At 51.8% G+C, this 26,706-nt stretch overlaps 1 protein-coding gene across 5 annotated transcripts in view; it reads right to left on the bottom strand.

Moving 5' to 3' along the window:
- The window catches only part of MROH1 (maestro heat like repeat family member 1), a 114,651-nt gene that overhangs the window by 41,189 nt on the left and 46,756 nt on the right, over positions 1-26,706 (bottom strand). For 2 of the 5 annotated variants that reach the window (XM_005291142.5, XM_065582268.1), the window contains exons 15-30: positions 23,676-23,820; positions 23,495-23,535; positions 22,639-22,780; positions 21,088-21,140; positions 20,083-20,190; positions 18,852-18,971; positions 17,749-17,871; positions 15,650-15,796; positions 15,404-15,430; positions 13,152-13,274; positions 12,628-12,707; positions 11,976-12,111; positions 10,643-10,738; positions 9,903-10,007; positions 8,578-8,713; positions 6,704-6,816 (exon numbers count right to left, since the gene is read on the bottom strand). In XM_005291142.5, coding sequence (XP_005291199.2) covers positions 6,704-6,816; positions 8,578-8,713; positions 9,903-10,007; positions 10,643-10,738; positions 11,976-12,111; positions 12,628-12,707; positions 13,152-13,274; positions 15,404-15,430; positions 15,650-15,796; positions 17,749-17,871; positions 18,852-18,971; positions 20,083-20,190; positions 21,088-21,140; positions 22,639-22,780; positions 23,495-23,535; positions 23,676-23,820 — 1,695 coding nt within the window. Of the gene's footprint in view, positions 1-6,703; positions 6,817-8,577; positions 8,714-9,902; positions 10,008-10,642; positions 10,739-11,975; positions 12,112-12,467; positions 12,708-13,151; positions 13,275-15,403; positions 15,431-15,649; positions 15,797-17,748; positions 17,872-18,851; positions 18,972-20,082; positions 20,191-21,087; positions 21,141-22,638; positions 22,781-23,494; positions 23,536-23,675; positions 23,821-26,706 lie in introns of all 5 variants that reach the window. The other 3 variants (XR_010598037.1, XM_065582269.1, XM_065582267.1) reach the window with 3 other exon arrangements.

Consider the following 26,706-nt stretch of genomic DNA (forward strand, 5'->3'; position numbering starts at 1 on the left):
GCAAAGACATGAGGAGGCTGAAGAGAAAAGCTCAGACTTGCAGATGGAAGCAGGACCAAAGAACTCTGAGGGGAGACTGCTGGGTGAGGAAAGTGGACAGTGGAAGCATGTGACTAAGAGAACCAGGCAGAGGAAAAGACGGGCCAGTGAAGGAGAAATAGAGCTCAGGAACAGGTTTGCAGAGCTGGAAAAGGAAGAAGGGGCACAGCAGGTGGTCGCTGAAGGCGAGAGGACAAGGAAGAAGAGAAGAGCAGCGAGTCCTATAGGAAGAGGGGAAGAGTCAATGGGGATAACAACACCAAATATGAGCTCCAGGAGGATACGGGATGGGCTGTGGAGGATTGCAAGGGAGAATAGGAATCGAGAGGACTTGCAGCCAGAGGGAACGGGAGACACCGGAGAATTGCACCATCACCAGGAAAAGGCAGGTCTACGTGACTGGGGATTCCTTACTGAGAAGAACAGACAGGCCTGTTACCAGAGCTGATCCGGAGAACAGACGGGTGTGCTGTCTGCCGGGTGCTAAGATACAGGATGTGGACCTGAGACTGAAGAGGATCCTAACGGGAGCAGGAAAGAATCCACTGATTGTCCTTCATGTGGGAATGAATGATACGGCTAGATTCTCGCTGGAACGTATCAAGGGAGACTATGCCAGGCTGGGGAAGACCCTTAAGGAAATCGAGGCTCAGGTGATCTTCAGTGGGATTCTGCCTGTTCCTAGAGAAGGGCAACAAAGGTGTGACAAGATTATGCCAATCAACAGATGGCTCAGGCATTGGTGCTATAGGGAGGGCTTTGGGATGTATGGCCACTGGGAGGCATTCATGGACAGTTCTTTAGGGATGGACTTCACCTGAGTAGGGAAGAAAATAGACTTCTAGGATGGAGGCTGGCACAACTGATTAAGAGAGCTTTAAACTAGGAATTTGGAGAAGATGGTTTGGGAGATGTCCAGGTAATCTCCACGCTGGATTTTAAGATTGAGAAGGAAGAAAATGAAGTAAGAAAGGATACAGCCATGGGTAGGAGAATAGACATAAGGAGGAAAGGTAGTGTAGATACCAGTCTAATAGGTGATACTGGTGGTAGAATGTCTGGGCCTAATCAGGTAAAGAATGTGAGAGAAGCCAAACAGCAAAAATTAAGATGTTTGTACACCAATGTGAGGAGTCTAGGTAACAAAATGGGAGGAACTAGAGTTACTGGTGCAGGAAGTGAAACCAGCTATTATAGGGATAACAGAAACATGGTGGAATAGTAGCCATGACTGGAGTACAGGTATTGAAGGCTATGTGCTGTTTAGGAAAGACAGAAATAAAGGCAAAGGTGGTGGAGTAGCATTGTATATCAATGATGAGGTAGACTGTAAATAAATAAGAAGGGATGGAATGGATAAGACCGAGTCGGTCTGGGCAAAAATCACATTGGAGAAGAAAGCTACTAGAGTCTCCCCTGGGATAGTGCTTGGGCTGTGCTACGGACCACCGGGATCCGATTTGGATATGGATGGAGACCTCTTTAATGAAGTAAAAACTAATGGGAATTGTGTGATTATGGGAGACTAACTTCCCAGATATAGACTGGAGGACAAGTGCTAGTAATAATAGGGCTCAGATTTTCCTGGATGTGATAGCTGATGGATTCCTTCACCAAGTAGTTGCTGAACCAACAAGAGGGGGGTTTTGATTTCAAAAGGGTTAACTTTAAAGAATTAAAGGAAATTAGTTAGGGAAGTGGATTGGACTGAAGAACTTGTGGATCTAAAGGCGGAGGAGGCCTGGATTTACTTCAAGTCAAAGTTGCAGAAACTATCAGATGCCTGCATCCCAAGAAAGGGGAAAAAATTCATAGGCAGGAATTGTAGACCAAACTGGATGAGCAAACCATCTCAGAGAGGTGATTTAGAAAAAGCAGAAAACCTACAAGGAGTGGAAGATGGGAGGGATTAGCAAGGAAAGCTACCTTATTGAGGTCAGAACATGTAGGGATAAAGTGAGAAAGGCCAAAAGCCATGTAGAGTTGGACCTTGCAAAGGGAATTAAAACCAACAGTAAAAGGTTCTACAGCCATAGAAATAAAGAAAAAGAAAGAAGAAGTGGAACCACTAAACACTGAGGATGCAGTGGAGGTTAAGGATAATCTAGGCATGGCCCAATATCTAAACAAATCATCAGCCTCATTAAAGACTGAGGCAAAGTAGGAGCTTAGGGGTAATGGCAGGATGACAAAAGGGAATGAGGATATGGAGGTAGGCATTACCACATCCGAGGTAGAAGCCAAACTCGAACAGTTTAATGGGACTAAATTGGGGGGGCCCAGATAATCTTCATCCAAGATCATTAAAGGAACTGGCACATGAAATTGCAAGCCCATTAGCAAGAATTTTTAATGAATCTAAACTCAGAGGTTGTACCGTACGACTGGAGAATTGCTAACATAATTCCTATTTTTAAGAACGGGGGAAAAAAGTGATCCGAGTAACTACAGGCCTGTTAGTTTGACATCTGTAGTATGCAAGGTCTTGGAAAAAAATTTTGAATGAGAAAGTAGTTAAAGACATTGAGGTCAATGGTAATTGGGACAAAATACAACCTGGTTTTACAAAAGGTAGATCGTGCCAAACCAACCCGATCTTCTTTGAGACGGTAACAGATTTTTTTAGACAAATGAAACGCAGTGGATCTAATTTACCTCGATTTCAGTAAGGCATTTGATACTGTTCCACATGGGGAATTAGCTAAATTGGAAAAGATGGGGATCAATATGAAAACTGAAAGGTGGATAAGGAACTGGTTAAAGGGGAGACTACGACGGGTCATACTGAAAGGTGAACTGTCAGGCTGGAGGGAGGTTACTAGTGGAGTTCCTCAGGGATCAGTTTTGGGACCAATCTTTTTATTACTGACCTTGGCACAAAAAGTGGGAATGTGCTAATAAAATTTGCAGATGACACAAAGCTGGGAGGTATTGCCAATACAGAGAACGACTGGGATATCATACAGGAAGATCTGGATGACCTTGTAAATTGGAGTAATAGTAATAGGATGAAATTTAATAGTGAAAAGTGCAAGGTCATGCATTTAGGGGTTAACAAGAAGAATTTTTGTTATAAGCTGGGGACGCATCAGTTGGAAGTAAAGGAGAAGGACCTCGGAGTATTGGTTGATCACAGGATGACTATGAGCCACCAATGTGATATGGCCATGAAAAAAGCTAATGTGGTCTTGGGATGCACCAGGCGAGGTATTTCCAGCAGAGCTAAGGAGGTGTTAGTACCATTATACAAGGCACTTGTCATAAATATAAACGGAAGGGTAACAACCTTTATGTATGCGGGAATATAAAATCCCTTTTGGCCAGAGGTACAGAATCACTTACCTGTAAGGGGTTAATCAGTTCAATTAACCTAGTTGGCACCTGACCAGAAGGACCAATGGGGAAAGAAGAAGATACTTTCAAATCTGGGGGTGGGGAGAAAAGTTTTGTTTGTGCTCTTGTGTGTGTGTTCCCTCTTGAGACAAAAAGAGGGACCAAGCAGGTAATCCAGCTCCTACTGAAATGATACATCTAAAATTACAGAAATTGTAAGTAATAGGAAGGAAATGCATTAGATTATCTTTTGTTTTAGCTTGTTAATTTTCCCTATGCCAAGAGGGAGGTTTATTCCTGTTTTGTAACTTTAAAGTTGAGCCCAGAGGGGAATCCTGTGTTTTAAATCTTATTATCCTGTAAAGTTACCTTCCATCCTGATTTTACAGAGGTGCTTCTTTTACTTTTTTTTTTTTTTTTAAATAATGAAGTTTTTCTTTTAAGAACCTGATGGGTTTTTAGTGTCCTAAAAACCCAAGGGTCTGGTCTGTGCTCACCTTATTAACCTATTTGGTTGGTAGATTATTCTCCAGCCTCCCCAGGAAAGAGGGTGAAGAGGCTTGAGGGGATTTTTTTTTGGGGGGGGGGGGGGGAGGAGGGGGAGGGAAGAGAGATAGGGCTCCAAGTGGCCTCTCCCTGAATGTTTGTTTAAATCATCTTGGTGGTGGCAGCGATACCGTCCAAGACAAGGAGAGGAATTTGTGCCTTGGGGAAGTTTTTATCCTAAGCTGGTAAAAATAAGCTTAGGGGTCTTTCATGCAGGTCCCCACATCTGTACCCCAGAGTTCAGAGTGGGGAGGGAACCCTGACAGCACTGGTGAGACCTCATCTGGAATACTGTGTGCAGTTCTGGTCTCCCATGTTTAACTGGAACAGGTACAGAGAAGAGCTACTAGGATGATCCGAGGATTGGAAAACCTGTCTTATGAAAGGAGACTCAAACAGCTTGGCTTGTTTAGCCTAACCAAAAGAAGGCTGAGGGGGAGATATGATTGCTCTCTATAAATACATCAGAGGGATAAATACCAGGGAGGGAGAGGAATTATTTAACTCAGTACCAATGTGGACACAAGAACAAATGGATATAAACTGGCCATCAGGAAGTTTAGACTTGAAATTAGACAAAGGTTTCTAATCATTAGAGGAGTAAAGTTCTGGAACAGCCTTCCAAGGGGAGCAGTGGGGGCAAAAGACATATCTGGCTTCAAGGCTAAGCTTGATACGTTTATGGAGGGAATGGTATGAGGGGATAGCCTAATTTTGGCAATTAACTGATCTTTGACTATTAGAGGTAAATATGCCCAGTGGCCTGTGATGGGATGTTAGATGGGGTGGGATCTGAGTTACTACAGAGAATTCTTTCCTGGGTGTCTGGTTGGTGAGTCTTGCCCACACGCTCAGGGTTTAGCCGATTGCCATATTTGGGGTCGGGAAGGAATTTTCCTCCAGGGCAGATTGGCAGAGGCCCTGGGGTTTTTTCGCCTTCCTCTGCAGCGTGGGCCACGGGTCCCTTGCTGGAGGATTTTCTGCACCTTGAAGTCTTTAAACCACGATTTGAGGACTTCAATAGCTCAGACATAGGTCAGGGGTTTGATACAGGAGTGGGTGGGTGAGATTCTGTGGCCTGCGTTGTGCAGGTGATCAGACTAGATGATCATAATGGTCCCTTCTGACCTTAAAGTCTATGAGTCTAAAGGTAATTGTGCTCTGTGGGAAAAGGCACAGGATGGATTAAGATGCAGAATCCCAACACTTCAGTGCTCACACTGCCTGAGTTCTGTTCACCTCGCCCGCTGGGGCAGCTCCTCCACCCTGCAACGGGCACCTGTGCTCGCAGGCCGGGTACAAGGATCTTGAGAGCTCACAACTCCCCTGCTACTATGTTCACAGCGGTTATCAAGAGCTGCTACAGCGACTGGTTTCGAGTCACACTGGTAGAGGAAGGGTCACTACAACGACAGCACAGCAGACCCTCTGTCAGGATCCCCCATGGCACGGACAGCTCTGGGGCACTGCGGGACAGCTGCCATTTTCCTGCTACTTTCCAGCAGGGACTGCAGACTGCTGACCCTTTGGGAGAACAGACGGGCTGGGAGCTCCAGGCCAGTGTTCCAGGCCCGTTACCCTAGGGGTAGCAGGCAGACCCTCCCCTGCCCATCGCAGACGTTTAGTCTCAAGTGGGGGCTGTTTCTTTGGGGGATAGGGTCAGGTTTGTACTGGAGTCAGAGGGGGCAGGGACATGAGACAGGCGAGCGATTGGCCCTGCTCTGGCTGTCCCCTCCCGGAGAGCAGCTGCTCCCACCTCTAAGTGCAGAGACCGTGACCCTGCAGCAGCTCGGCTCTCCCTAGCATACGAGTCATCTGGGCCGACGAGCACATCTGATGCTACTGGCGGAGAGGGCGGGATCAGTCCTTCTACCCCACAACCCCCATGCAGGAAGGCAAGAACATTGTACCACTGGACAGATGAGGAATTGGGCAGGGAGGGGATGGGAGGGACTCAAGATCTAGACACCTCAGTGGCTAACCCACAAATGACAGCTTGCTGATGGGCCATCCTCAGCCCAATGCACTCTCCCACGGCTTCCAGAGGCGCTCCAGGGTACAGTCTGGCAACTGGAAAGGCTTCTGGTTACACCCTCGGCTGCCAGACCAGGACACACACCCCTCAACCAGCACCTAGGGCCCACGTCACACCACCAGCCACAAGGAGCAGACAGCTCCCTGCAGGCAGGTTGGGTTACCTACCTGGGCCCAGGTATTTTGCTTATCTGCACAGAGGTGAGGGCGAGGAGTTCCGTACGAAGGGAAGAAGCTCAAGGGGGCAGGCTGGAAAGAAGCCAGGCATTCCCACTTGCCCCAGTGATCTCAGAATGAGAGGCAGGGCGCCATTTCCAGGATAAGATCCTTCTCTTTAGGGGGTAAGAATTCACCTGGAGCAAAGCTGGTTAGCGCATTTTGGGCCAGAGGCCAAGTCCCCCATTCCGCAGGCACACGAGCGTACAGGGCACACGGACATGCACTCCTGTGCGGAGCTCCGGACTTGCAGTTTATAAAACAGGTGCCCAAAGGCAGTCACAGGGTTCAACAGCAAAGCCCCTTCCATGCCATGGCCTGGTCTAGACACTGGTGTTTAGAGCACTTCTGTCACCAAGTGCTCCAGGCTCTCTGAGCAGCCCCCTCCCTCCATCATCCAAACCCCACGGCTGGGAAGGGCAGACTCCAGATCACAGACAAGAGGACTGGAGCCTTCATGGGCTCCGGCCCTGGAACAAGGCCTTTACCTAAGGAAACCAGGATTCAGTGGCCTGCACAGGGCACTCAGCCTTACCATGGCAATGTTGTAGCAGGTATTGAAGAGAATGGTGAAGTCAGGATCCTCCAGGCCTTTCTTCAAGTCTTTCAGCCTCTCAACCACCTCATCTCTGTAATCCTGGGCAAATCCTACATGTGAGACAAGCAGCAGACTTAGCAGAACCGCTCCTTGGCCGTGACTTCCCCACATGCTTTATACCTGCTGTCACTGAGTGTGGGGGGACACAAGGCCCTGCACCCCTGGCTTCCTGCGATTCACCATGACTCTCAGCTAGCCAGTAAAGCAGAAGGTTTATTTAGACAACAGGAACACAGTCCAAGACAGGTCTTGCAGGGACAGACAACAGGATCCCCCCCCGTTAGGTCCATCTTGGGGTCTCAGGGCCCCACAGCCCCCTTGGGAGGTCAGAGCCCTGTCTGCCTCCCAGCCATTCCACCAGCCAGCTCCTGAAACTCTCCCTTCAGCGATCCCTCCCACAGCCTTTGTTCAGTTTCCCAGGCAAAAGGTGTGACCTGGCCTCTAACCCCTTCCTGGGTTCTCATGTTACATGCTCAGGTATTCTCGTCGGTCAGTCTCCCATCCCCCAATGCAGACTATCCTAGCCACACTCCCCTGTCAGCATTCAAAGACCACAGTAAGAACAGTCCCAGTTTGTCACACCTGGCACTGACACAGCACCTCTGACATGGTCGGAGGTCCCAAGACTGGATCATTATGCCACTTGGCTGCCTGCCCTCCCCCAGGAGTTGGCACACTATCTTCCCATCTGAAACCGGGCTATAAAGGGGAAGTGACTCACTCCAGATAGCCCCCTGCAAGCCAGGACTAAACCCAGAGTCTGAACTCCCAGCTCTGTGGTCCAGTCATGTTTGCAAACCAAACGAGGGTGAAACAGAAACCCCCCCAGCCTCCCTTTTCCTCTGCACGGGGCCCACAGCTCCACTGACACCTTCCAAGTGGAGGAGCGCCCTCTCCTGGGCAGAGAGCCTCCTTCTCAACGCCAGGCTCATGGCTATTACAGGATTTGTGCTGCACCGCGCCAGACAGCTCCAGTCACAGACCAGGAGCCAGCTGTACTAGTCCTGTTTGTACAGCACCAAGATAAACTTTCATGGAGCTCACCAAAAAAAAAAAAAAAAAATGCATTTTTCCACAAAAAGATTTTCTGCAAGAAAGTTTCAGTTTTGCCAAAAATAAATCAATTTTCCATTGGGGAAAAAAAAAAAAAAAGAGGATTACTTCCTGGCTTCCCATCTGGAAGGCTCTTGTCAATTTCACTTTCAACCCATGGGCCAGCTCCTGGAGGTGGAGAGGCAGGAAGCTAGGACTGTGCCTCTCTGGTACCTGGAGCTGTGGGGTCAGGCCGAGCACCAGACCTGGAAGGCTATTGTCAATTTCACTTGCCGAGGGGACGGGGGGCAGGGAAGGTGGGAAGCTGAAAAATTCCACTGTGGTTCTCCCAGAACAGAATCTCTTTAAATCTCAGGAAACATTTCATATTTTTGGTGTTTCATCCTGATTTGGGACAATTTTTTGTGGAAAAGGCTCCTCACCACCCCCCGCCCGTGAGCTCTGGGTCCTAACCCCTCATCGCAGCACAGAGGACATGGAAGTGATTATTAGGACATTTGAAACCTGAAGCTTACAGCTCAGCTATTCAATGTCTTCAAGAGGGAAGAGGGCTATTCCTTTCCTTTCTGAGCACGGCCCACACAGAAGCAAGCATCAGCATCTAGTTTCCAGACACTCCCTGGTACCAGGCAGTAGCAGCAAAAAGGGGGATTTCCCTCCCCACTGTCTGCCAGGCAACAGGGCTTCCCTTAGCACTGGCTGGGGCAGACTGTCCTAGGTAGTGACACTGCCTCTCCCTCCTTCTCCCTTTCGTTTACCTTCATAACACAGCTGTATGTAGAGTAGATAGTAGGCGCAGTCCACAGCATGCAGGCGAATGCTGGCAAGGGAGTCTGAACACCGGGGGGAGAACAGTGCAACCAGCACCCCGAGGTTGTAGAAGGGCACCACAGTCTGAACAGGAGAGAGGGGAAACAGACACCTGGGTGTTAATGAACAGCATGTCCTTGGTATGCAGCATTAGCAAGGTGAGTGGAACAGGTCGGGAGGGCATATCAAGTGCAGTCCTGCAGGGATCAGCTCTGGGCCCGGTTCTGTTCAATATCTTCGTCAATTATTTAGCTAATGGCACAGAGAGTACACTTCTAAAGTCTGCGGGTGATACCAAGCTGGGAGGGGTTGCAAGTGCTTTGGAAGGTAGGATTAAAATTCAAAATGATTTAGACAAACTGGAGAAATGGTCTGAAGTCAATAGGATGAAATTTAATAAAAAGGACAAATGCAAAGTGCTCCACTTTAGGAAGGAACGATCAGTTGCACACAATGGGAAATGACTGCTGCAGAAAGGGATCTGGGGATCATAGTGGATCACAAGCCAAATATGAGTCAGTGTCGCACTGTTGGAAATTAAAAAATAAATAAATAAATAAATAAATAAAAAAACAGCCCAGCAATGAATGAACATCATCATCCTGGGATGTATTAGCAGGGGCGTTGTAAGCAAGACACGAGCAGTAATTCTGCTCTACTCCACACTGATTAGACCTCAACTGGAAGATTGCGTCCAGGTCTGGGTGTCACATTTCAGGAAAGATGTGGACAACTTGGAGGGAGAGGGAGTTCACACACACACAAAATTGGTTTGGTTTAGGCTGGAGAAGAGAAGACTGAGGGGGACATAACAGTTTTGAAGTACATAAAAGGTTATTTACAAGGAGGAGAAAAATTACTCCCCTTAACCTCTGAGGCTAGGACAAGAAGCAGTGGGCTTAACTGCAGCAAGGGAGGTTTAGGTTGGATATTAGGAAAAACTTCCCAACTGTCAGGGTGGTTAAACACTGGAATAAATTGCCCAGGGAGGTTGTGGAATCTCCGTCACTGGAGATGTTTAAGAGCAGGTTGGACAAACCCCTGTCAGGGATGGGCTAGACAATACTTAGTCCTGCCAGGAGTGCCGGGGACTGGACTAGACGACCTCTCGAGGTACCTGCCTGTTCTATGGACCAGTAGAACAGCCTGACCAGGAAGCAGGAGATTGAGTTTCCTGCTCTCTGCACCCCCCCATTGTGAGCCAGGTGGTGCAGGGTCCCCATTACTGGGGGGGGGGGGGGGGCATGTCCTTACACTGCATTTATTTACTTACACTGACATTCAGTTTGTCCCGGTAGAACTCCAGCAGCGTGGCACTGACCTCCACCGCTCGCTCACGTTCGTGCTCTTTGCTCGACCTGATCCATGGGCCTAGATGCTGCAGAGGGAGACCCGAAGACGAACTCAGAGGTGGCTGAAGGCTTGTCCCTCGACCTCAGAGACTGTGGAGTCGTACGACAGCCCATGGGCTATGGCCTCTACAGAGCATTGCATGGTGGGGCCTATCTGGGTTAGAGTGACAAGCTAGGCAGGGGACACCGTTACGCTCAGGAAGATAACTGCAGTCTGAGGGATGGGCCAATTCTCACAACTCTGGATTCAAGGAACTCCCAGGACCAAGTCTGCCAAGGGCAGATGCTGCCACCTTCCATCTCTCTATGCCACACGTGTCCTTTGGTCCACAGACAGCCCGACTGAACCCCCAGTCTATTCTGTTGACCAAGGAGAGTATCGGGCACGGAGACTAGAGGTGCTGCCGTGTGGGGCTGAGCAGATACAGGCAACCCAGCTACCATCGTGCGGGCAGGAGTACCAGAGAGAGGGCTGAGATATGGGCACCTCGCTCTAGGCCCCAAATACCAGAAAACAATGTTGAGAGAAGTGACCAGAAACCCGCAACATCTTCCTCCATTTGCTCAGCATTAGGGTGGCGTGCAGCCAGCTAGTTGGTAGCCAGGAACCTTCCTACTCTCCCCCCCCCCCCCCCCCCCCCGAGACTCTGGTGCCACCCACCTCAAACATGCTCTGCAGTCCACGGGGAGTCAGGTCCTTCTGCAGCACGCTCTTCAGCAGGTCCTTAAGGGCACTGACGGTGTCGTGGTAGAGTGTCTAGAAGGAGGAAAAGGCACGAGGTTATTGTCCAGGGGACCGCTCAGATTAGTCCCAGTGGAGTCGGTCGGGCTACAGAAGGGCCCGGAGCTTTGCGTGAGGCCTGGGCTAGCAGCTTGCTGCAATAACTGGCATAACAGGGAGCAGCAGCAGCTGCCTTCCTCTTGGGTACAGGGGTGCAGCTCACAGAGATACAAGGCCCAGCAAGCGAGGCCTCGCCATAACGAACTGCTTGGCCATGCGGTCTAGCGACCCGGTGGGGTGGAACTCGCAGCAGGGAATGGCTCCAGCTTAGACCGCATGGCACCTGCTAGCCGGGGGTTGGGACAGGCAGCACCGACGTTTGCTAGGCTTTAGAACCCCCCCCCGTTCCGAAATCCAGAACTTCTGGACTCACTAGCACTTCTCCAAGTGCGACAAGTGCCAGGAGGAGCTTCAGGCCCCAAGTGATGCGTTCTGCTTCACCGAAGTTATCCCAGAAAACACACACAGGGTTTCAGACTCCGGAGGGAAAGTTTGTAGGAGCTTTATTAAAAGCTGGTTTGAGCGGCCTGCCCCGACCTCTGGGTAACAGGACAAGCCCAGAGATACGGCTTCAGTTTCTGCTTTGCAGTTCATGGGAAAGCTGCCCTGTAACTGCAGTACAGAGCTTTAGGGGCGCATTGCAATAGTTGGGGGGCGAATAACCAAGCTGTTAGTCATGACAGCTCAGCCATATGTAGATCTTCAACCAAAACCCCCATCATTTCAGCCCTATGGGCTTTCAAAGGCCACTCAGGGAAAGGTGCCTTTTCCACCAAACGGACAGTTTTCCGGGTGCCTGGATTGTTCTGATTGGACTCTGGGAACGTGGTATTAATACACATGGAATTTCTGGAGGCTTATCAGTGAATCGATGTTTTCCTGCTCACGTTTTGTGAGCAGGAGTTTGTGGGCCAGGTTTCCCCAACAGGCGTTGCACTGGTCAAGTGAAGGAGAAGCGATGCCCGTATTACACATGGTGCCCAGCTGCACTGGAAAGGAACTGCTGACAAAGAATTAAGTGGCTCATGGGACTGGCCTGGCACACAACTTTCCACCACTAAGGCATCGGTTCCAGCCCAGTGACTAACAACATCTCAACGCTGTTCTTCAGAACAGACGACTGCCGGACACCAGCTCTGAATCCCTTGGTGCTCTGCCAGAACAGGCTCCGAGCACCATGCAGACTATCTAGCTCAGACAGCTCCCGTCCCACCTCCTTATGCAAGGCGTCTGGCACATGCCCATCTCTCTCCTTCAGGACGTCCAGCGGAGGAAGGGCCAGTACGCTGCTCAGGCAGGTATCAATCAGTTCGACGTGATCAGGCTCGCTCAGGGGAGGCTCCAGCACGCTGACCAACGAGTTAAGGGAGCAAGCGAGCAGCTACATGCAGTCTCTAAAGGGAGCGAATGCCACACCCGTCAGCCAATGGGAAGCATTTTAATTTGCAGTCTTGCTGACTTAGCTGCATAGCCAATTTCTCCAGATTGGTGTCAGGGGCAGCGACGTGCTGCAGGATTTTTAACTCTAGCTCAGAAACAAGTTCTCTCTCTAGCAGAATTTAAAATGAAGAGTGAGGCCCCTGGCTTTCTATTTTGCATGAAGAGATTTTAGTGCCAAGCCCGAGCAATAAGACCAAGATGGAGGGTTATTAGCAAGCGCGTAACACAGGTGGGGAGCGGGGGTGGGTACGGGCACTAGCTGGACCTTTTCTGCAAGGATTGTCTCGATCCAAATTCCTGGGGTGCCCCCGCGCTGGGCAGCCCTGCAGGTTTGTCCATGGTGTTCATACCACTCACAAGAGACGGCAGCCGCCTCGGCAGGTGGTCTCTCATTCCACACAGGTGGGAGGCCAGAGAAAGGATACACCAGGTATGTGCAGGAGATCATGGCTCTCTGGCGAATAGGAGTTCTCAGCAAATCCAGAGGTTCTGTTTTGATAAACTCCTAGCATGCAAAGGGAGAGAGTTTAGCAGAAAGCCAGCACTCAGCACCCTCTCAAAGGCAGCTTGTCCTGAGGAGACCACAAACATTTGGCCCCAGAACACAGGCCACGCAAGGTCCTGGAACAACTCTGCCTCCACAGAACTGCCATGAACCCTGCCTTCCCAGTCCCGAGCCAACAGCCGCATGCAGGAGACCACTGAACCCGGGCAGTCACCATGCCTCCGTCTCACCCGCTCATTTGATACGGTCAGCAAACCATGCGACCATCCTCCACTTCCAGTCTCTACATGCCTGTTCCCAGTCTGCACTAACTCCCTCCCTGCCCCCCTGGGAAAGCGGACAGACGCCCCCCAGAATCCCAGGCCGAGGCAGAGCTGTGTCTCTAACCCAGCCCCCCAGTCATGACCTAGGTCTCAAGAGAAGCAGCCCAGAATTTCCCCTTACCATCATCTGAGCTAGGAGCTCGGCTTTGCGGGAGAAGACGAAGGCGCCGGACTGCGCGCTGCTCGAAATGGCCTGGCTGATCATGCAAATGCTCCGAATGAGACACAGCTTCAGCGTCAAATCCTGAGGGCAGAGATTGCAGGACAAGCAGTGAGGTGCAGGTTCAAGGCCAGGTGTATCTACCCCACACCCTGACTGGGGTGCACTGGGCTGGCAGGCTCAGCCACCCCAAAAGGGGAGCCCAGCGGCTTTCCTTGCCTGCCTCTATTCCTGTTTCAGTGTGGGCTCCCAGCTCGGCTTCTCGGCCAGGCTACAGCCGCGGAGGCTGGTCTACACCTAAAATTCAGGTCTATCTACGACGTCACTCCGCGCCGGGAAAGGTTTAGCGCCCCCACAACAGTACCTAGGTCAACTTCGGTTTAGGTGTAGCTGTGGCAAGGTTGACAAAAGGATTCTTCTGTCAGCCCGGCTTCTGCCTGTCGGGGGCAGATTACCTACATTGACTGAAGGGGCTCTCCTGTCAGCGTAGGAAGCGTCTACACAATGACGCTAGAGTGACACAGCGGCAGTGCTGTCACTGTAGCATGGACATCCCCTCAGCTAGCAAGCATCCCAGCCAGCGATCTCCTGATCCGAATGCAGCCTCCACCCAGCCAGCAGGGTGTCCCAAGAGACGCCTTGCACCTCCCACCTGGTGAGGTGGCACCCAAGGACAAGGTGCACGTGCTGGAGATTGAGCGCAGAAGCTGCCACCTTAAAGGGAGGCTTGTTCCGAGACCAGTGTTTTTAAACTAAGAGCTCAAGAATCTGCATTTTGGACCAGGCCTCAGAGCCTCCAGAGGAAACACCATGGAGCTATCCAGCAGCAGGGCTGAGACGCACTCCTCACCAGCAGACATGTGTCCCTGTCCATTTCTACATACTCTGCTGTAAAGAGCCACGCTAACCCCCAGGCACACAGCAGGTGGGAACGTTCCTTGCACTGCCAGTGGCTTTGCCAGTCACCCCACAAAACAGCAGATAATCCCTTGCAGCACCATAAAGGGACTGCCATATTTAGAAGGCCCCGATCCCTTTAGATTCCAGGACATGGGATAACAAGTACTAAGGCCTGGTTCTCCTCCCAGGTACATGCAAGTTGAGACAATGCCACAGCTCCCCAAATGAAGGAACAGTCCCAGCACCCACCCTTCACCGCCCCCCTCCCCGGGGACCCTATGGAGCCAGCAGTGTGTTTGCCAGTGAGCGTCCCGACCGCTCAGAGCGTGCCCAGAAAGCCGTGGTACAGAAGGGGTTAGTGCCAACAAGAAACCAGAAGGAAAAGACATTAGTGAGTCTGGAGAAGGAGGTGCTCTGGCCTGACATTTTAACTTGAGCTTGACAAATGCCATGTTTTTGTTCTTCAGTCTTTGAAGTAGCAGAGTGCAGCTGCCCTCCCCAAACAGTGACCTGGGTGTCTGGCCACTGAACACCTGTTCTGGGTGGTTAGGGACTTTTAGCCGAGCTGTGAACCGTGGCTAGACCTTGGGGGTCATTAAACTTCCCCTAGTTACATGCCCACAAGGCAGGGGGGGGAGGGGCGGCTGACTGCATGTCAGCGCTGCTCAAAGGAGCTGGTCTGGGGGAGAAACGCACACCAAGGTCTAAGGAGCGACTGTGCTGTGGAAAACGGCACATGGGCTCTGGGTTATTCTCTGCACGATTTGAACACACGAGACTGACAGACCCATCAACGCTGCCTGGGATCGGAGAGCCAAGCTGGGGTGTCTCCTTTTCAGGCAGTCACCAGAGAGGTTCTGCAAGGCAAAAGGAGGCTGCCCAGGACAGCTTTCAGGGAGTTTGCACAGTAACCCTGTGCCAGAGGAACCCGGCTGGTGGCACACAAAGCGAGGAAGAGACCCCAGCTCCCCCCTGCTGACTGTGCAGGAGCAGACTTCAGTGACTACAGCCAGCCGAGCTGGAGAGCGGGGGGCGGGGGGGCATTTTAGTCTCTTCCAGACCAGAATCAGGCTTTAGGCTCTCGGCCCCTCCGATAACAAGCACTCGGGCACAGGGGACTCTGCCGTTCAGCCCTGTGATGGTCTCATTCCTCCCCAATGCCAGACTTCCCTGCTGAGCACTGCACGGAGACCCCAATCACGAGCACTGGTATTTAGGAAGCTACTCGTCTCCTCTCTAGAGTGATCAAACGGATAGACAGAGACAGGCAGGCAGAGCAGAGAGTAGGTCAGATTTAATGCCTCACACTGTACCTTGGTTTCTACCTTTATTCCCAGAACCTGAACAAGTAAAAGAAAAAACACGTTAGCGATGTTCGCGAACACTGATGGGAACGGCTTCCTCCCAAGACACGGCACGAGCCCATCAGGGGTGGGCCTGGGCCCTTTCAGAGGCAGCATTTGCACCCCAGCTAGGCTGCTCTCACTCATTCACACGCACATGGGCAGGTCGCCAGTCAGCTGCTTCCTCCCTGCGGAGGGGACATTCGAACCACCTACCCTGGTGTTAAAGTAGTGGAAGACGTTCCTGAGAATGTCGGCTTCGATTCTGGACAGCACAAGCTCTTTGGGGGCATACCTCGCCACATAGCCATAGCATAGGATCAGGGTGCTCTTTATCTTCTCCGCTTCGTTATCACTGCGGTCCTGAGACAAGAGAGGAAAGAAGGGACCTGTTGGGCCACCCAGTCCCTCTCCATGACAAGGCAGGACTGGTCCCTACAGGGCATACGTACAGACAGACTGGCCACAGGCCTGTGCCCCGGGATGGGACCTCCCACAGGGAGGGGGGGGCTCAGATACTCCTGGTTCCCTCTGTATTTTCCTGTCCATGCTGCTGTTTGCAGCTCTACCACACAGAGGTCATTACCATGCCGTTCACATCCCTTTGCCGGAGTAACGTGGTTTTAATGAGACATGGGCCAAGAGAGCTCTGTGGCAGCCCCTAGACCCTGCCTCCAGCGCCATCCACTGCCGGGCCATCAGTGCTAAATAGCCACCAGTTTGCAGAGCACGTGAACCCGACCTAGGAGTAACCATGTGAGAGAGAGACCGGCTGGCTGAGAGTCTGGGTTCTGTGCACTAGAATTACTGTCAGCAGGGTGGGTTAGCCAGAGAATTCTTTCCAGCTGTTGACATGTCACATGCCCCATACCAAACTAGAAAGCGATTCTCCTGCTTCCTTTGCTAACACCTCCGCCGTGTACTGCCCTCACTTTGCTCTGCTGTCACACACACACAGAGAAATATTTGACAACTGTAGTTTCTGGTGACTGCCATTAGGTGGCGCACACCAATAACCTGCCACAGGTGGGTATGTCGGTCACTTCATGGAGAGCGATCTACTTTCCTCCCAAAAGTGCAAATTCTGGGTTTGCCATAGTGGGCTGAATCAATGGTCTGAAGCAGCAGTTCTCAGACTGGTTTGTTTCCTCGGGGCTCCTTTCTTAAGAGGTTTCACTGAAGGATGTGGGGGGCTGGGGTGAAGGGCCTTACACAAGATGGTCTGGAGAGCCACTGTTCGAGAGGGGTCAGCGCAGAGTAACCTTGGCACAGCTGGGCCCCTGGAGCGAAAGCCCTGCAAGTCCCTACCCTCCGAGCGGGAAGAGCAGTAACCCTTCACAGGCTGCTCTTTAGGAGTGGAAAAGCTTCCGTGTCTCTGCAGGGCCGCTTGGCCAACGCCAGGACACACGGCCCTCCTGCCTCGAGACGTGTTCCTCACCCCCATTACGCTGTGTGCACCTTTGGCCAAAAGCAGACGATTTACCCCCAGCCTAGGTCTGTCTGTCGCGTGTGAAGGGCCCTGGATTTGGGCCCAAGGTGCACAAAGCGTAGTGGGGGTGAGGGCAGGAGACTCTTCTGCCGCCCTCCATCGGTAGCCTCCACACTGCTCAGGACTGAAGACATTAACCAGACCGTGTCAAGGGGGGTGAGCCCAGGCCAAGTCCACTCTGCACACTGCATGCCCCTGGACAAGTTACATAGAATCATAGAATATCAGGGTTGGAAGGGACCTCAGGAGGTATCTAGTCCAACCCCCTGCTCAAAGTAGGACCAACCCCAACTAAAAAGGGCTTTGTCAAGCCGGGTCCTTGTCCCTGTGCATCAGATTCCCACTCAGACGGGGACAATGCAGATACATTTGAGGGCAGGCTCTGGCTGCCAGCTCTCATGCACTATCTAGTCAATCCCACCCCCCTGGGGCCGTGCGAAGCTAGGGCCCACACCCTGCTCTGAACAGGTAACGCACTGGTGTTATTCACCATCCATCCTTGACCTCCCACCAGACTCCCTATTTGCCAGATGCAGAAACTGAAGTTGTGGCTTCTCCGAGGCCTCCCAGCAAGGAAGAGCAGGGCTAGGACTGGAGTTCATAGGAGGTCCCAGTTCCCAACCCTCTGCTCATTCTGCTCCTCCCTGTGGCCAGCGACAGGCCTGTGAGAGCCACGGGGACTGGGCAGCCCCCGTGACATCCCCTAGAGACACAGGGGACTAGGGCTGTTGATTGAGAACAGCTGCTCAGCTGTGGAGATCGGACTGCGACAGGGCTCTGGAAGCACCTACCCCATCACCCACTCCAGGTTACTTGGCCCTTTTACCTTGAAGATACTGAACAGTCCCACTGATTTTTTGAAGACGTCGGATTTGACGAAGTCTTCTAGCTTGGCCAGGGTTTCGTCCAGGTGGTTTATTGCACAGATCCCAAAGCAGGAGGCAAGTCCCTGGAGGATGGGGAGAGAGCTATTAATTCACCAGCCCTGACTGGCCTGTTCAAAACCCAATTCTTGGTGGTTTAACTCCAGGCTTTCAAAGCGTGCTCAGCTGACGGGGGGCCTGGCAGCTCACGCTCTTCACGGAGCAGTGGCTCGGAGAGGTCTTTATACAGGGGTGCAGCTTGCAAGTTGGGCTGAAACTCCATAAACCGTTTATTAAAAACTGGCCCTTACTGGAACTGCGCGTGATCTAGATCGAAGCGAGTCACCGTTAACTTATGTCTGTGCTGCCCCTAAACATGACTAGATGCAGGGTAACATTCACCCCGAATGCATCGGAACAGCGCAAAGTAACGCTACATGGCAGCTTACGAGAGCGACAGAGAATCCTGTCCCCAGGTGACAGCGCAGGGGAATTCAGGGAGCCCATGTAATCAGCAGAGAAGAGACCATCAGAGGCAGGCACTCGCTCACCCAGAACACTGCACGTCTAGCAGCCGGGTGCTAACATGGTTTAAGGTGTTACTCTGACGGACCCACACAGCACACCTCTTGGGAGTCCAAGCGCTTCCTGCGGTACCCCATATTCCTCAGAGCCCCCCCGTCCTGAGCCAGCCTGGTCCTAACATAGCTTCGTTATGTAGGCGGGAGCGGGGCTTGCCAGACGACCAGACGCTAGCGGGAGCAGGAGCGGGGCTTTGGGTCTCAAACAAGGCCGGGCGCTAAGCAAGGATCATTAGTGCAGCGCTGGGGAAAGGGGAGGAAGCAGTTTTATCTCCAGGCCACCTCTGTCTGGCCACTGAGGCTTGGGCCAAACCCAGAGGGAGACGTGAAGAGGTGGAATAAGCTGGTTATAAAAGTCCTGTGGGGACGGAGGGCTGGAGCCCGCACTAGTTGGTCGTTCAGTGGGTGTGTGACATGCAGAGGGAGGCAGGGCATGTAGCGGGAAAGCCCCCTTCTCACTGGAGGGCATGGCGGTGCCGTCTCACCTCCCTTTCTGCTTCCTCCTGGTACCTGGCTGTTTCTAGCAGCTCTTGAAGCTGCTTTTGCACCACTTCCTTGTTTGAACAGACCCCAAGCGCCGTTCCAATGCACTTGTACAGGAAGTTCTGGGAGACAAGAAGAGGAACATTGTGTTCTAAGGAACCAATACACCAGCAGAGCCCTTGGGAGAGCAGACATCCCTTAGCTTCCAGCTACCCTGCAACGCAAGCCATGGCGCAGGAGGAGATCTGACCCCTCTCAGCACCTGAGACTCCAACTGGCCAAAGTTTCACTCTCGCAATGGAGGAGTCACAGGCACAAGGGGAGGACAGGATGCCAATACCCCAGGCTCCATCGGCGCAGGACGGGACGGCATTGTAGGGTAGGGGGCGGTCAATATGAGCAGCAGCAGCCGGCTCAGGCTACAGCAGGGAAGCGCCAAGTTACGTTTTTAGCTCAACCATTCAGATGCTAGAACCAGCTGCTATCCCTGCAGCTAGCCCACGGCACATCTAGCCACTCAGTGCACGCTCTAGCCCAGGCCTGCCGGCCGGCCTGCTGCTCTCAGGGGTTTGGGCCTGTGCACACAGAGCTCTGGAAAACTCCAGCCAGCCAGCCCTGCTTCAGCACTCGAGTACCACAGCAGAGACAACTATTGCAATTCATTAACACCCCTCGGCAGCTCTGGGCTCCAGCTACCACACGTATGCAGGACACTCAAGTCAGTCTCTGTACGCCTCACCTCACCTTTCTCCTCCCACCACAGCTAGGTCTAACACCATTTCTATCCCAAGCCCTCACCCTTCGTGCTCTTCACTGCCCAAGAGGCGCATAGCCTCGGTGACCCTCAACCCCTCACCGAGGCAGACCCCAAATCCTGCTCTGTTCTTCTCCAAAAGATCGCCAAAGCCACCCACTCCTCCCTGGCTGCCTCACGCAAACATGGGCCAGTTCACCACAACTAGAGTAACTGAACCGTTGGGTGATTCCTTGACTCAGTGGCCCAAGCCCCCCTTCAGAGGCGGCACACAGCGAGGCACGGCCGGGGTGGCACCGCTACCGCCACTTCTTCCAAATGGCGCCTAGAATCCAAGTCGTCTGCTGTATGCCTCAGCTGACCAAGCTTCCCCATCCCCTCCAGCTGGGCCTGGCTGTGATCAGATCTTCCCTCTGACTGCCAGAGCACCCCCAGGGACACACCCCCAGGGACACACCCCCAGGGACACCACGACAGACCTTCTCGGAGGGAAAGCCGTTGTAGCTGTTCAGGTGCTTGCACATTTCCGTGCTGAACTGACAAATCCAGGCGTTGTCAGAAATCGCCGTCAGCGTCTCCCGGAGGAGCTGCAGGAGAAAGGAATGGAGAGAACTGATTTCTAGTCAGAGTCTCACGGGGTGAGAGAAGAGAGGGCCGCGTGCAGCCATCCCCTGCCCAAGTGCTGGGCGTGTTTAAGCCCCTATTTAAAAGCTCAGTGCTGTGAGTGTCTGAATTCAAACGCCCTGTGATGGAGGCTCCTGGGAGGCACTGTTCAGAGCACTGGGCGCATAGAGGCTCCACTGTGCCGGAGGAGGCAGGGCCCCAGAGGTTAGCCATGGTCATTGTCTGAGGCCAGACCTGCTAACTCTACTCTGCCTCTCCGCTATTTCCTTCCAGCTCCCAGCACAGACGCTGGTGCTCCTTGGAAGGAGTCTGATTGAGTTCTTCCCGGAGAACAGCGTGCTGCCTCTTCCCGGGAGCAGGAGGAACCCCTGCACGAGTTCCTGGATTGCTCCAGGCCTTATTTTAAACTGTAACAAATCCCCTGGGCACACGCCATTCTGGGATTTGTGCCCTCTGGCCGGCCAATAAACCTAGAGATGAAACGGCTCGGGTACTTTCCCTACCAGGCCCTGCCTGAACCCATCAGCAGCTACGCGAACCTGAGCCCCGTCATTTGTCCGAGCGGAGACCCCAGAGACGTCTCTTCAGAGCAGTCAAGGGTGACTGAGGACACGTAACCGCCTCGGAGTGGGAGCAGAGATCTGGGTTCTAGGCCTACAGCCAGACACATGGCTGTGTCTCTGCACATAGCTCCCTCTGCCACTCTAACCCTCAGAGGCGGCACAACGGCCTCTTGAGTGGACCCAGGGTCTCCAAGTGCTCCCGTCTGCTCCCCTGACCCTCCCCCCCCCCCCATGCGTGCACATACAAACACACCCCACTAACAATACCGGCTCTTACACCCCTTTGAACACTCTTACCAGAAGCAGCTTGTCTTCCCACTCCTTCGACGACAGGGATTTCTCCGTGTTTGCTACAAGAAAAACCAAACCATTCGTGTGTGCTGGTTTCAGATCGGCACCCCACAAAGCCCAGCGTGGGGATCGCAGAGCGAATGCTCCAAACACAGCAATGGACAAGTTACTAGTACTCAGAACAAGGCCGGTGTGTGGACAGGACAAGCAGCAAGGGGCTTAAATTGCAGCAAGGGGGTTAGGTTGGACATTAGGAAAAAACTTCCACTGTCAGGGTGGTTAAGCACTGGAATAAATTGCCTAGGGAGGTTGTGGAATCTCCATCACTGGGGATTGTTCAGAGCAGGTTGGACAAACCCCTGTCAGGGATGGTCTAAATAATATTTAGTCCTGCCATGAGTGCAGGGGACGGGACTAGAGGACCTCTCAAGGTCCCTTCCAGTTCTATGATTCTATGAATGCAGCATGAAGAGGAACCCAGTTACCTTTGATTTAACCCAGGTTAAGTGCAATATTTTGGGAGACATAAATGGAGTCCAGTTATCAGTTACAGCAGCAATAATGGTCATTTAATCAGGGTGCCAACTGAAGAGCTTGCAAAGAATGTGAATTTACACCAAAGAACCTCTGCTTTTTGGACTGGCGGGTCACACTGCCCCCAGCCCGCAGGTGGGAGTACTGAGATTATTTCACTGAAGTGTCCCTACCCTCTGTTAGCCAGAAGCTGGGAATGAATCACTTGATGATTCCTTTTCTGTTCATTCCCTCTGGGGCACCTGACACTGGCCACTGTCGGATGACAGGATACTGGGCTAGATGGACCTTTGCTCTGACCCAGGACAGCCATTATGTAAGTGGAAGGATTAGCTAAGTGCAGGAATGCAAAGCCCCACAGGAGGCCACACCTTCATGTTAGGGTGGCCAACATGAAGGCTGCATCCAATCAGGAGTGTCAGGGCGACACCCAAACTGCATAAGAGGGCATCACTAACACAGGCATGGCCTGCACATTGTTCCCAGCATGCAGCGCTCCTTCCAAAGAAAGGAGACAAGAGTTTGCAGCGCCATGTTAAAAGGTACCAACCGACACCATGGGCTGAACTGCAGAATCCTGGCCGCACTTCCCTGCCTTGGCCTTGCAGGAATCGCGGGGATCAGAGAATCAGAGCCTAAAATTGGCCAAGTGTTTCTCTTCTGTGGTTTTCTAGATTTTGTTCCTCAAAGCGCCACAGGCTTCAAGGTGTGGCTGGCTTCCTGATGCCTGAAGGCAGGCTTTTCCGGGACACAGCACTAAGTCAGCCCCGCGTGACAGGGCAGGACAGCTGCCTCCTGGAAGCTGCACACCGAGGCTGCTGTCAGAGGGAGGAGCAGCTCGTGGGTGGCTTATAGTGATCTGCGTGGCCTCTTCATGTTTGAATAGTTACAGTTAATGCAGAGTAGTTCCAGACTGCTGCCCATCGCAGTACCCGAGTGCGGCAGCGCACCTCAAGAGCGGCCTTTAGATATCGCAGGCTACGTAAGAAGAATCTTTCGCTCGTGGCCCCATTAATGCCTTACCTTCCAAGTGCTCCACTAAGGGGGGAATCTTCTTATTCCACAGCTTGCCCAGCGTGGGATGGATATTAAGGTGCAATACATTCAGCAGACGCAAAGCAGCTGCCCCCCGACCATCCCCTAAATAGGGCTGTGAAGACACAGTCTGGGGGGAAATGGGACAGAAGAGAATCACAGCAGGTGAATTCACAGGTGTGTATATAATTCCCACACACGCTGAAAGGCTACAGAAAGATGTGGAGGTTAAATACGGCTTCACGCCCCCCACCCCCAACCCAGAGCAATTGCTTTAGCCATCACAGAAACACCAGCAGCCGGACACAAGTATGCAGCGGACAGTGGGGAGACGGGATGTTCTGCCAAGGACGTTTCCTGAGATGTGGGAGGATGTTTCCAATATCAAGGAACGGAGGGGCTTGGTTTTTAAGACGCTCCTGGGTAACGTTTCCGAGATTGCCCAAGTCCTGTTTTCATAGGTGATTTAGGCACATGGAACCCCAAGTCACTTACGAAGACAGGATGTTTTTGAAAGCGTTTCCCCTGGCTCATAAAAGGACGGACAGACTGCAGAGAACTCCCTCAGGAGAAAGGACCAAGCTGCTGCTCCTGGGATCAGAGCATGTCGGGCTCAGATTACGGTGACCACAGAAGCAGTAAGGCCCAGGGGAACAATTATCCAGGCTTTTACAGCACGCCCGGCTTGGAGGCACCTGGGTCCCAATGCCCTGGGCAGGGTAGTCGGGGGGGTGGGGGCACTAGTACCAGGGCAATCCATTCTTCCCACCCTCTCAAGGGAAGAAAATGCCACCTTCTTTCAGCACACAGAGAACCCAGCCAGGCCAGCCCCAACCTCACTTACCAGCAGCCTCGCCATTAGAGCACACGGTGATGGCAGGTTTGCTACAAATACAGAAACAAGCGTCAGATGGGAAACGTGCTCACCTACAACCTGAGCACAAGATTAGAAGCTCTGGACGCTCAACACTTCCTCTGCTGGAAGCACGCAGAGTCTGCCCAGGAGAGCAGCCGCCGATACAAACCATGTGTGTCGTAGTGGATGAGGAAGGTAGTCTCTCCCTCCTCTTGTCTCTTCGTAGCCAGGTGCATTAGGCTCCTGCAGAGGGGAGTCAGGGCACCGGTAAACTCTATGGGGGTCACGAACTCCAAGAGATACGGCCAGAGAACCTGTGGAGAACAAGTTGCTCATGTTTGTCTAGCACCAGTAGTGCTTTACAGGGGAATGTGATAAGGTCCCTGCCCAAGGGACTGAACCGAAAGGACTCCGAGAGCCCCATGAGAAACGGCTGACCACAGGGATTGGATGGATGGGAAGGGGAGGGGGGGGGTTTCCACTGAGGTGCACCATCTGTGTGGCATCAAAGATGGAGGAATAACGGTCTGAACATTCACCTCCTCTGAGCCACCAGTGCTCTTTTCAGGAAGGACCGAGCCCTTCAAGTTGGCCAGCACCTTGTACACCTGCTCTGAACCTGGACACTAACGGACATCAAGGCCTTCTCATCTTCCACCACCTTACAAACTCATCCGAGACCGTTCCTTATTCAGAGGTTAGAAATCCAGATGCCCTCAGCTTAGAGGAAAGAGCAACTGGACTCCGATTGTCACCAAACAGCTCAGTAAAGAGCCGATTTGTTCTCTTCTCCGACGAGAGAGCCCGGCTTTGGGACTAGCCTCTGTCTGTCAGAAGATGGAGATGGATGGCAGGAGAGAGATCACTTGCTCATTGCCTGTTAGGTTCACTCCCTCTGGGGCACCTGGCATTGGCCACTGTCGGCAGACAGGAGACTGGGCTAGATGGATGTGACGTTATTGACATAAACTGGGATCGTCTAGATCATTGTTGCAACCAAGGTCCTGTAGTGGCACCCAAATCTTGTATGAAGGGGGTCAAATGGGGTGTCTAGGACAAGGTTATGGTTTACTGGTTATGATTATGCTGTCTATATGTGTGTATCAGTTTTGTAGTTAAAGTTATGAATATTGGCTCTATACTGTCTGTATGGCAAACTTATGCTGTGCTTCTGGGTGACATCCCAGACAAGCTGAGATTAGCTCTGCCTAGCCTGCTTGATGGCCCATTAAGGACCATCAGCTGTACAATGGATCCATTGAGAGAAGGCAGATACGCCTTGTAACTCAGCGAAGTATGCAGGAACTGGCCCATGTGACTCCAGACTCCATTTGGCTGTAAGGAGGTAACAAAGAGGTGTTCTTACTCCTGGAATAGACTATATAAGGCTGATGCCTCATCTCCAGCTGGTCTTCAATCCTGCTTCACACCTCTGGAGGAACTTTGCTACAAGCTGAAGCTTTGAACAAAGGACTGAGGACCCATCCCAGCGGGGGATGTATTCCAGAGACTTGATTTGAACCTGCAGTTTATTCCATCGCTGCTGCAAGCCTGAACCAAGAACTGTGCCATTACTGTATGTAATTGATTCCATTTAACCAATTCTAACTCTCCTCTCTATCTTTTTCCCTTTATGAATAAACCTTTAGATTTTAGATTCTAAAGGATTGGCAACAGCATGATTTGTGGGTAAGATCTGATTTGTATATTGACCTGGGTCTGGGGCTTGGTCCTTTGGGATCAGGAGAACCTTTTTCTTTTACTGGGGTATTGGTTTTCATAACCATTTGTCCCCATAACGAGTGGCACTGGTGGTAATACTGGGAAACTGGGGTGTCTAAGGAGATTGCTTGTGAGACTTGCGGTTAGCCAGTGGGGTGAGACCGAAGTCCTAGTCTGGCTGGTTTGGTTTGCCTTAGAGGTGGAAAAAACCCCAGCCTTGGGCTGTAACTGCCCTGTTTGAGCAATTTGTCCTGAGTTGGCACTCTCAGTTGGGTTCCGCCAGAACCGCATTGTCACAGTGGCGTAGTCGTGCTTGGATCCACAGAACCAGGTCAATCAAGCTTTGGGTCAGAACCCCACGCTGTCCAAATTTGAATTTTGGGATTGAGAGTTTGTTGGTTAAAGAGCTGCTGCAATGGCTGAGCAAAGAGCATATGAGGGACTTGGCAAAAAAGCCCTGGAAAATTTGTGTTCAGAAAAGAGGATATGCTTTAGAAAGAAAGCTACAAATCAAGAACTGAGAAATCTGTTAATAGCCAGTGATCAGGGGGCAAGAGCACAGCCCTTACCTGAGGCTGCAGAAGAGGCAGAAAAAATTAGGATGCAAAGGGTGACAAGTAAACTGCAATTTGAGCATGAACAGAAGCTAGCAGATCTTTGATTGCTGGAGAAGCAAAAAATAGCAGAATTAGAGAAAGAGGCTGCTGAGAGAGAGAAAGAAGCTGATCAAAGAAAGAAGGAGGCTGATGAGAGAGAAGAGAGAGCTCGTAAGGGACGTCTAGAGCTGCTCGCTGCTGAACAGGAGACGGCCAGACTTCAGCTCCAAGTAATGGAAGAGCGGAGAAAGTCATCCCCACCTGGTACTCCACTTCCCCCCCGCCATGAGAAAAACTGGGAAAGGATGTGTCCCATTTACAATGATACTGAGGATATAGAGGAGTTTTTGTCTACCTTTGAACGCCTCTGCAATCTGTACCAGATCCCTGAGGGTCAGCGAATGCCTGTCCTGCTGACCAGACTGACTGGAAAAGCCAGGGAGGTGTTTAATGACTTGGGGGAACAAGAAGCCTTAGATTATGAGCGGTTTAAGGATTCTGTGTTAAGGCGGTTCAAGGTTACTCCTGAATCTTACAGAGTTAAGTTTAGAGAGTTTAAAATGTCTAAGGATTGTACTTTTGTAGAATGTGCTCATAAGCTGATGGGTTTTGTTAAAAAGTGGGTTATGGGAGCTAAGGCGCATGGGAGTTTTGAAAAACTGCTGGATTTAATAACTTTGGAACAGTTCTTAGACATTGTGCCTGACAATGTGAGAGCAGCTGTGTGTGACAGGGACCCTGAGTCAGTCCTACGGGCAGCAGAGATTGCGGATGCCCATACCCAAAACAGGGCTCGAGAAGGGTGTAAAACCCCGGGGAAAACTAATCACCATTCTCCCCAGTTCAAGAGGAGGGAAGGATTTAAAAATAAACCTGACTCTT

This window comes from Chrysemys picta, chromosome 2 (assembly GCF_011386835.1).
Source record: "Chrysemys picta bellii isolate R12L10 chromosome 2, ASM1138683v2, whole genome shotgun sequence".
NCBI lineage: Eukaryota > Metazoa > Chordata > Testudines > Emydidae > Chrysemys > Chrysemys picta.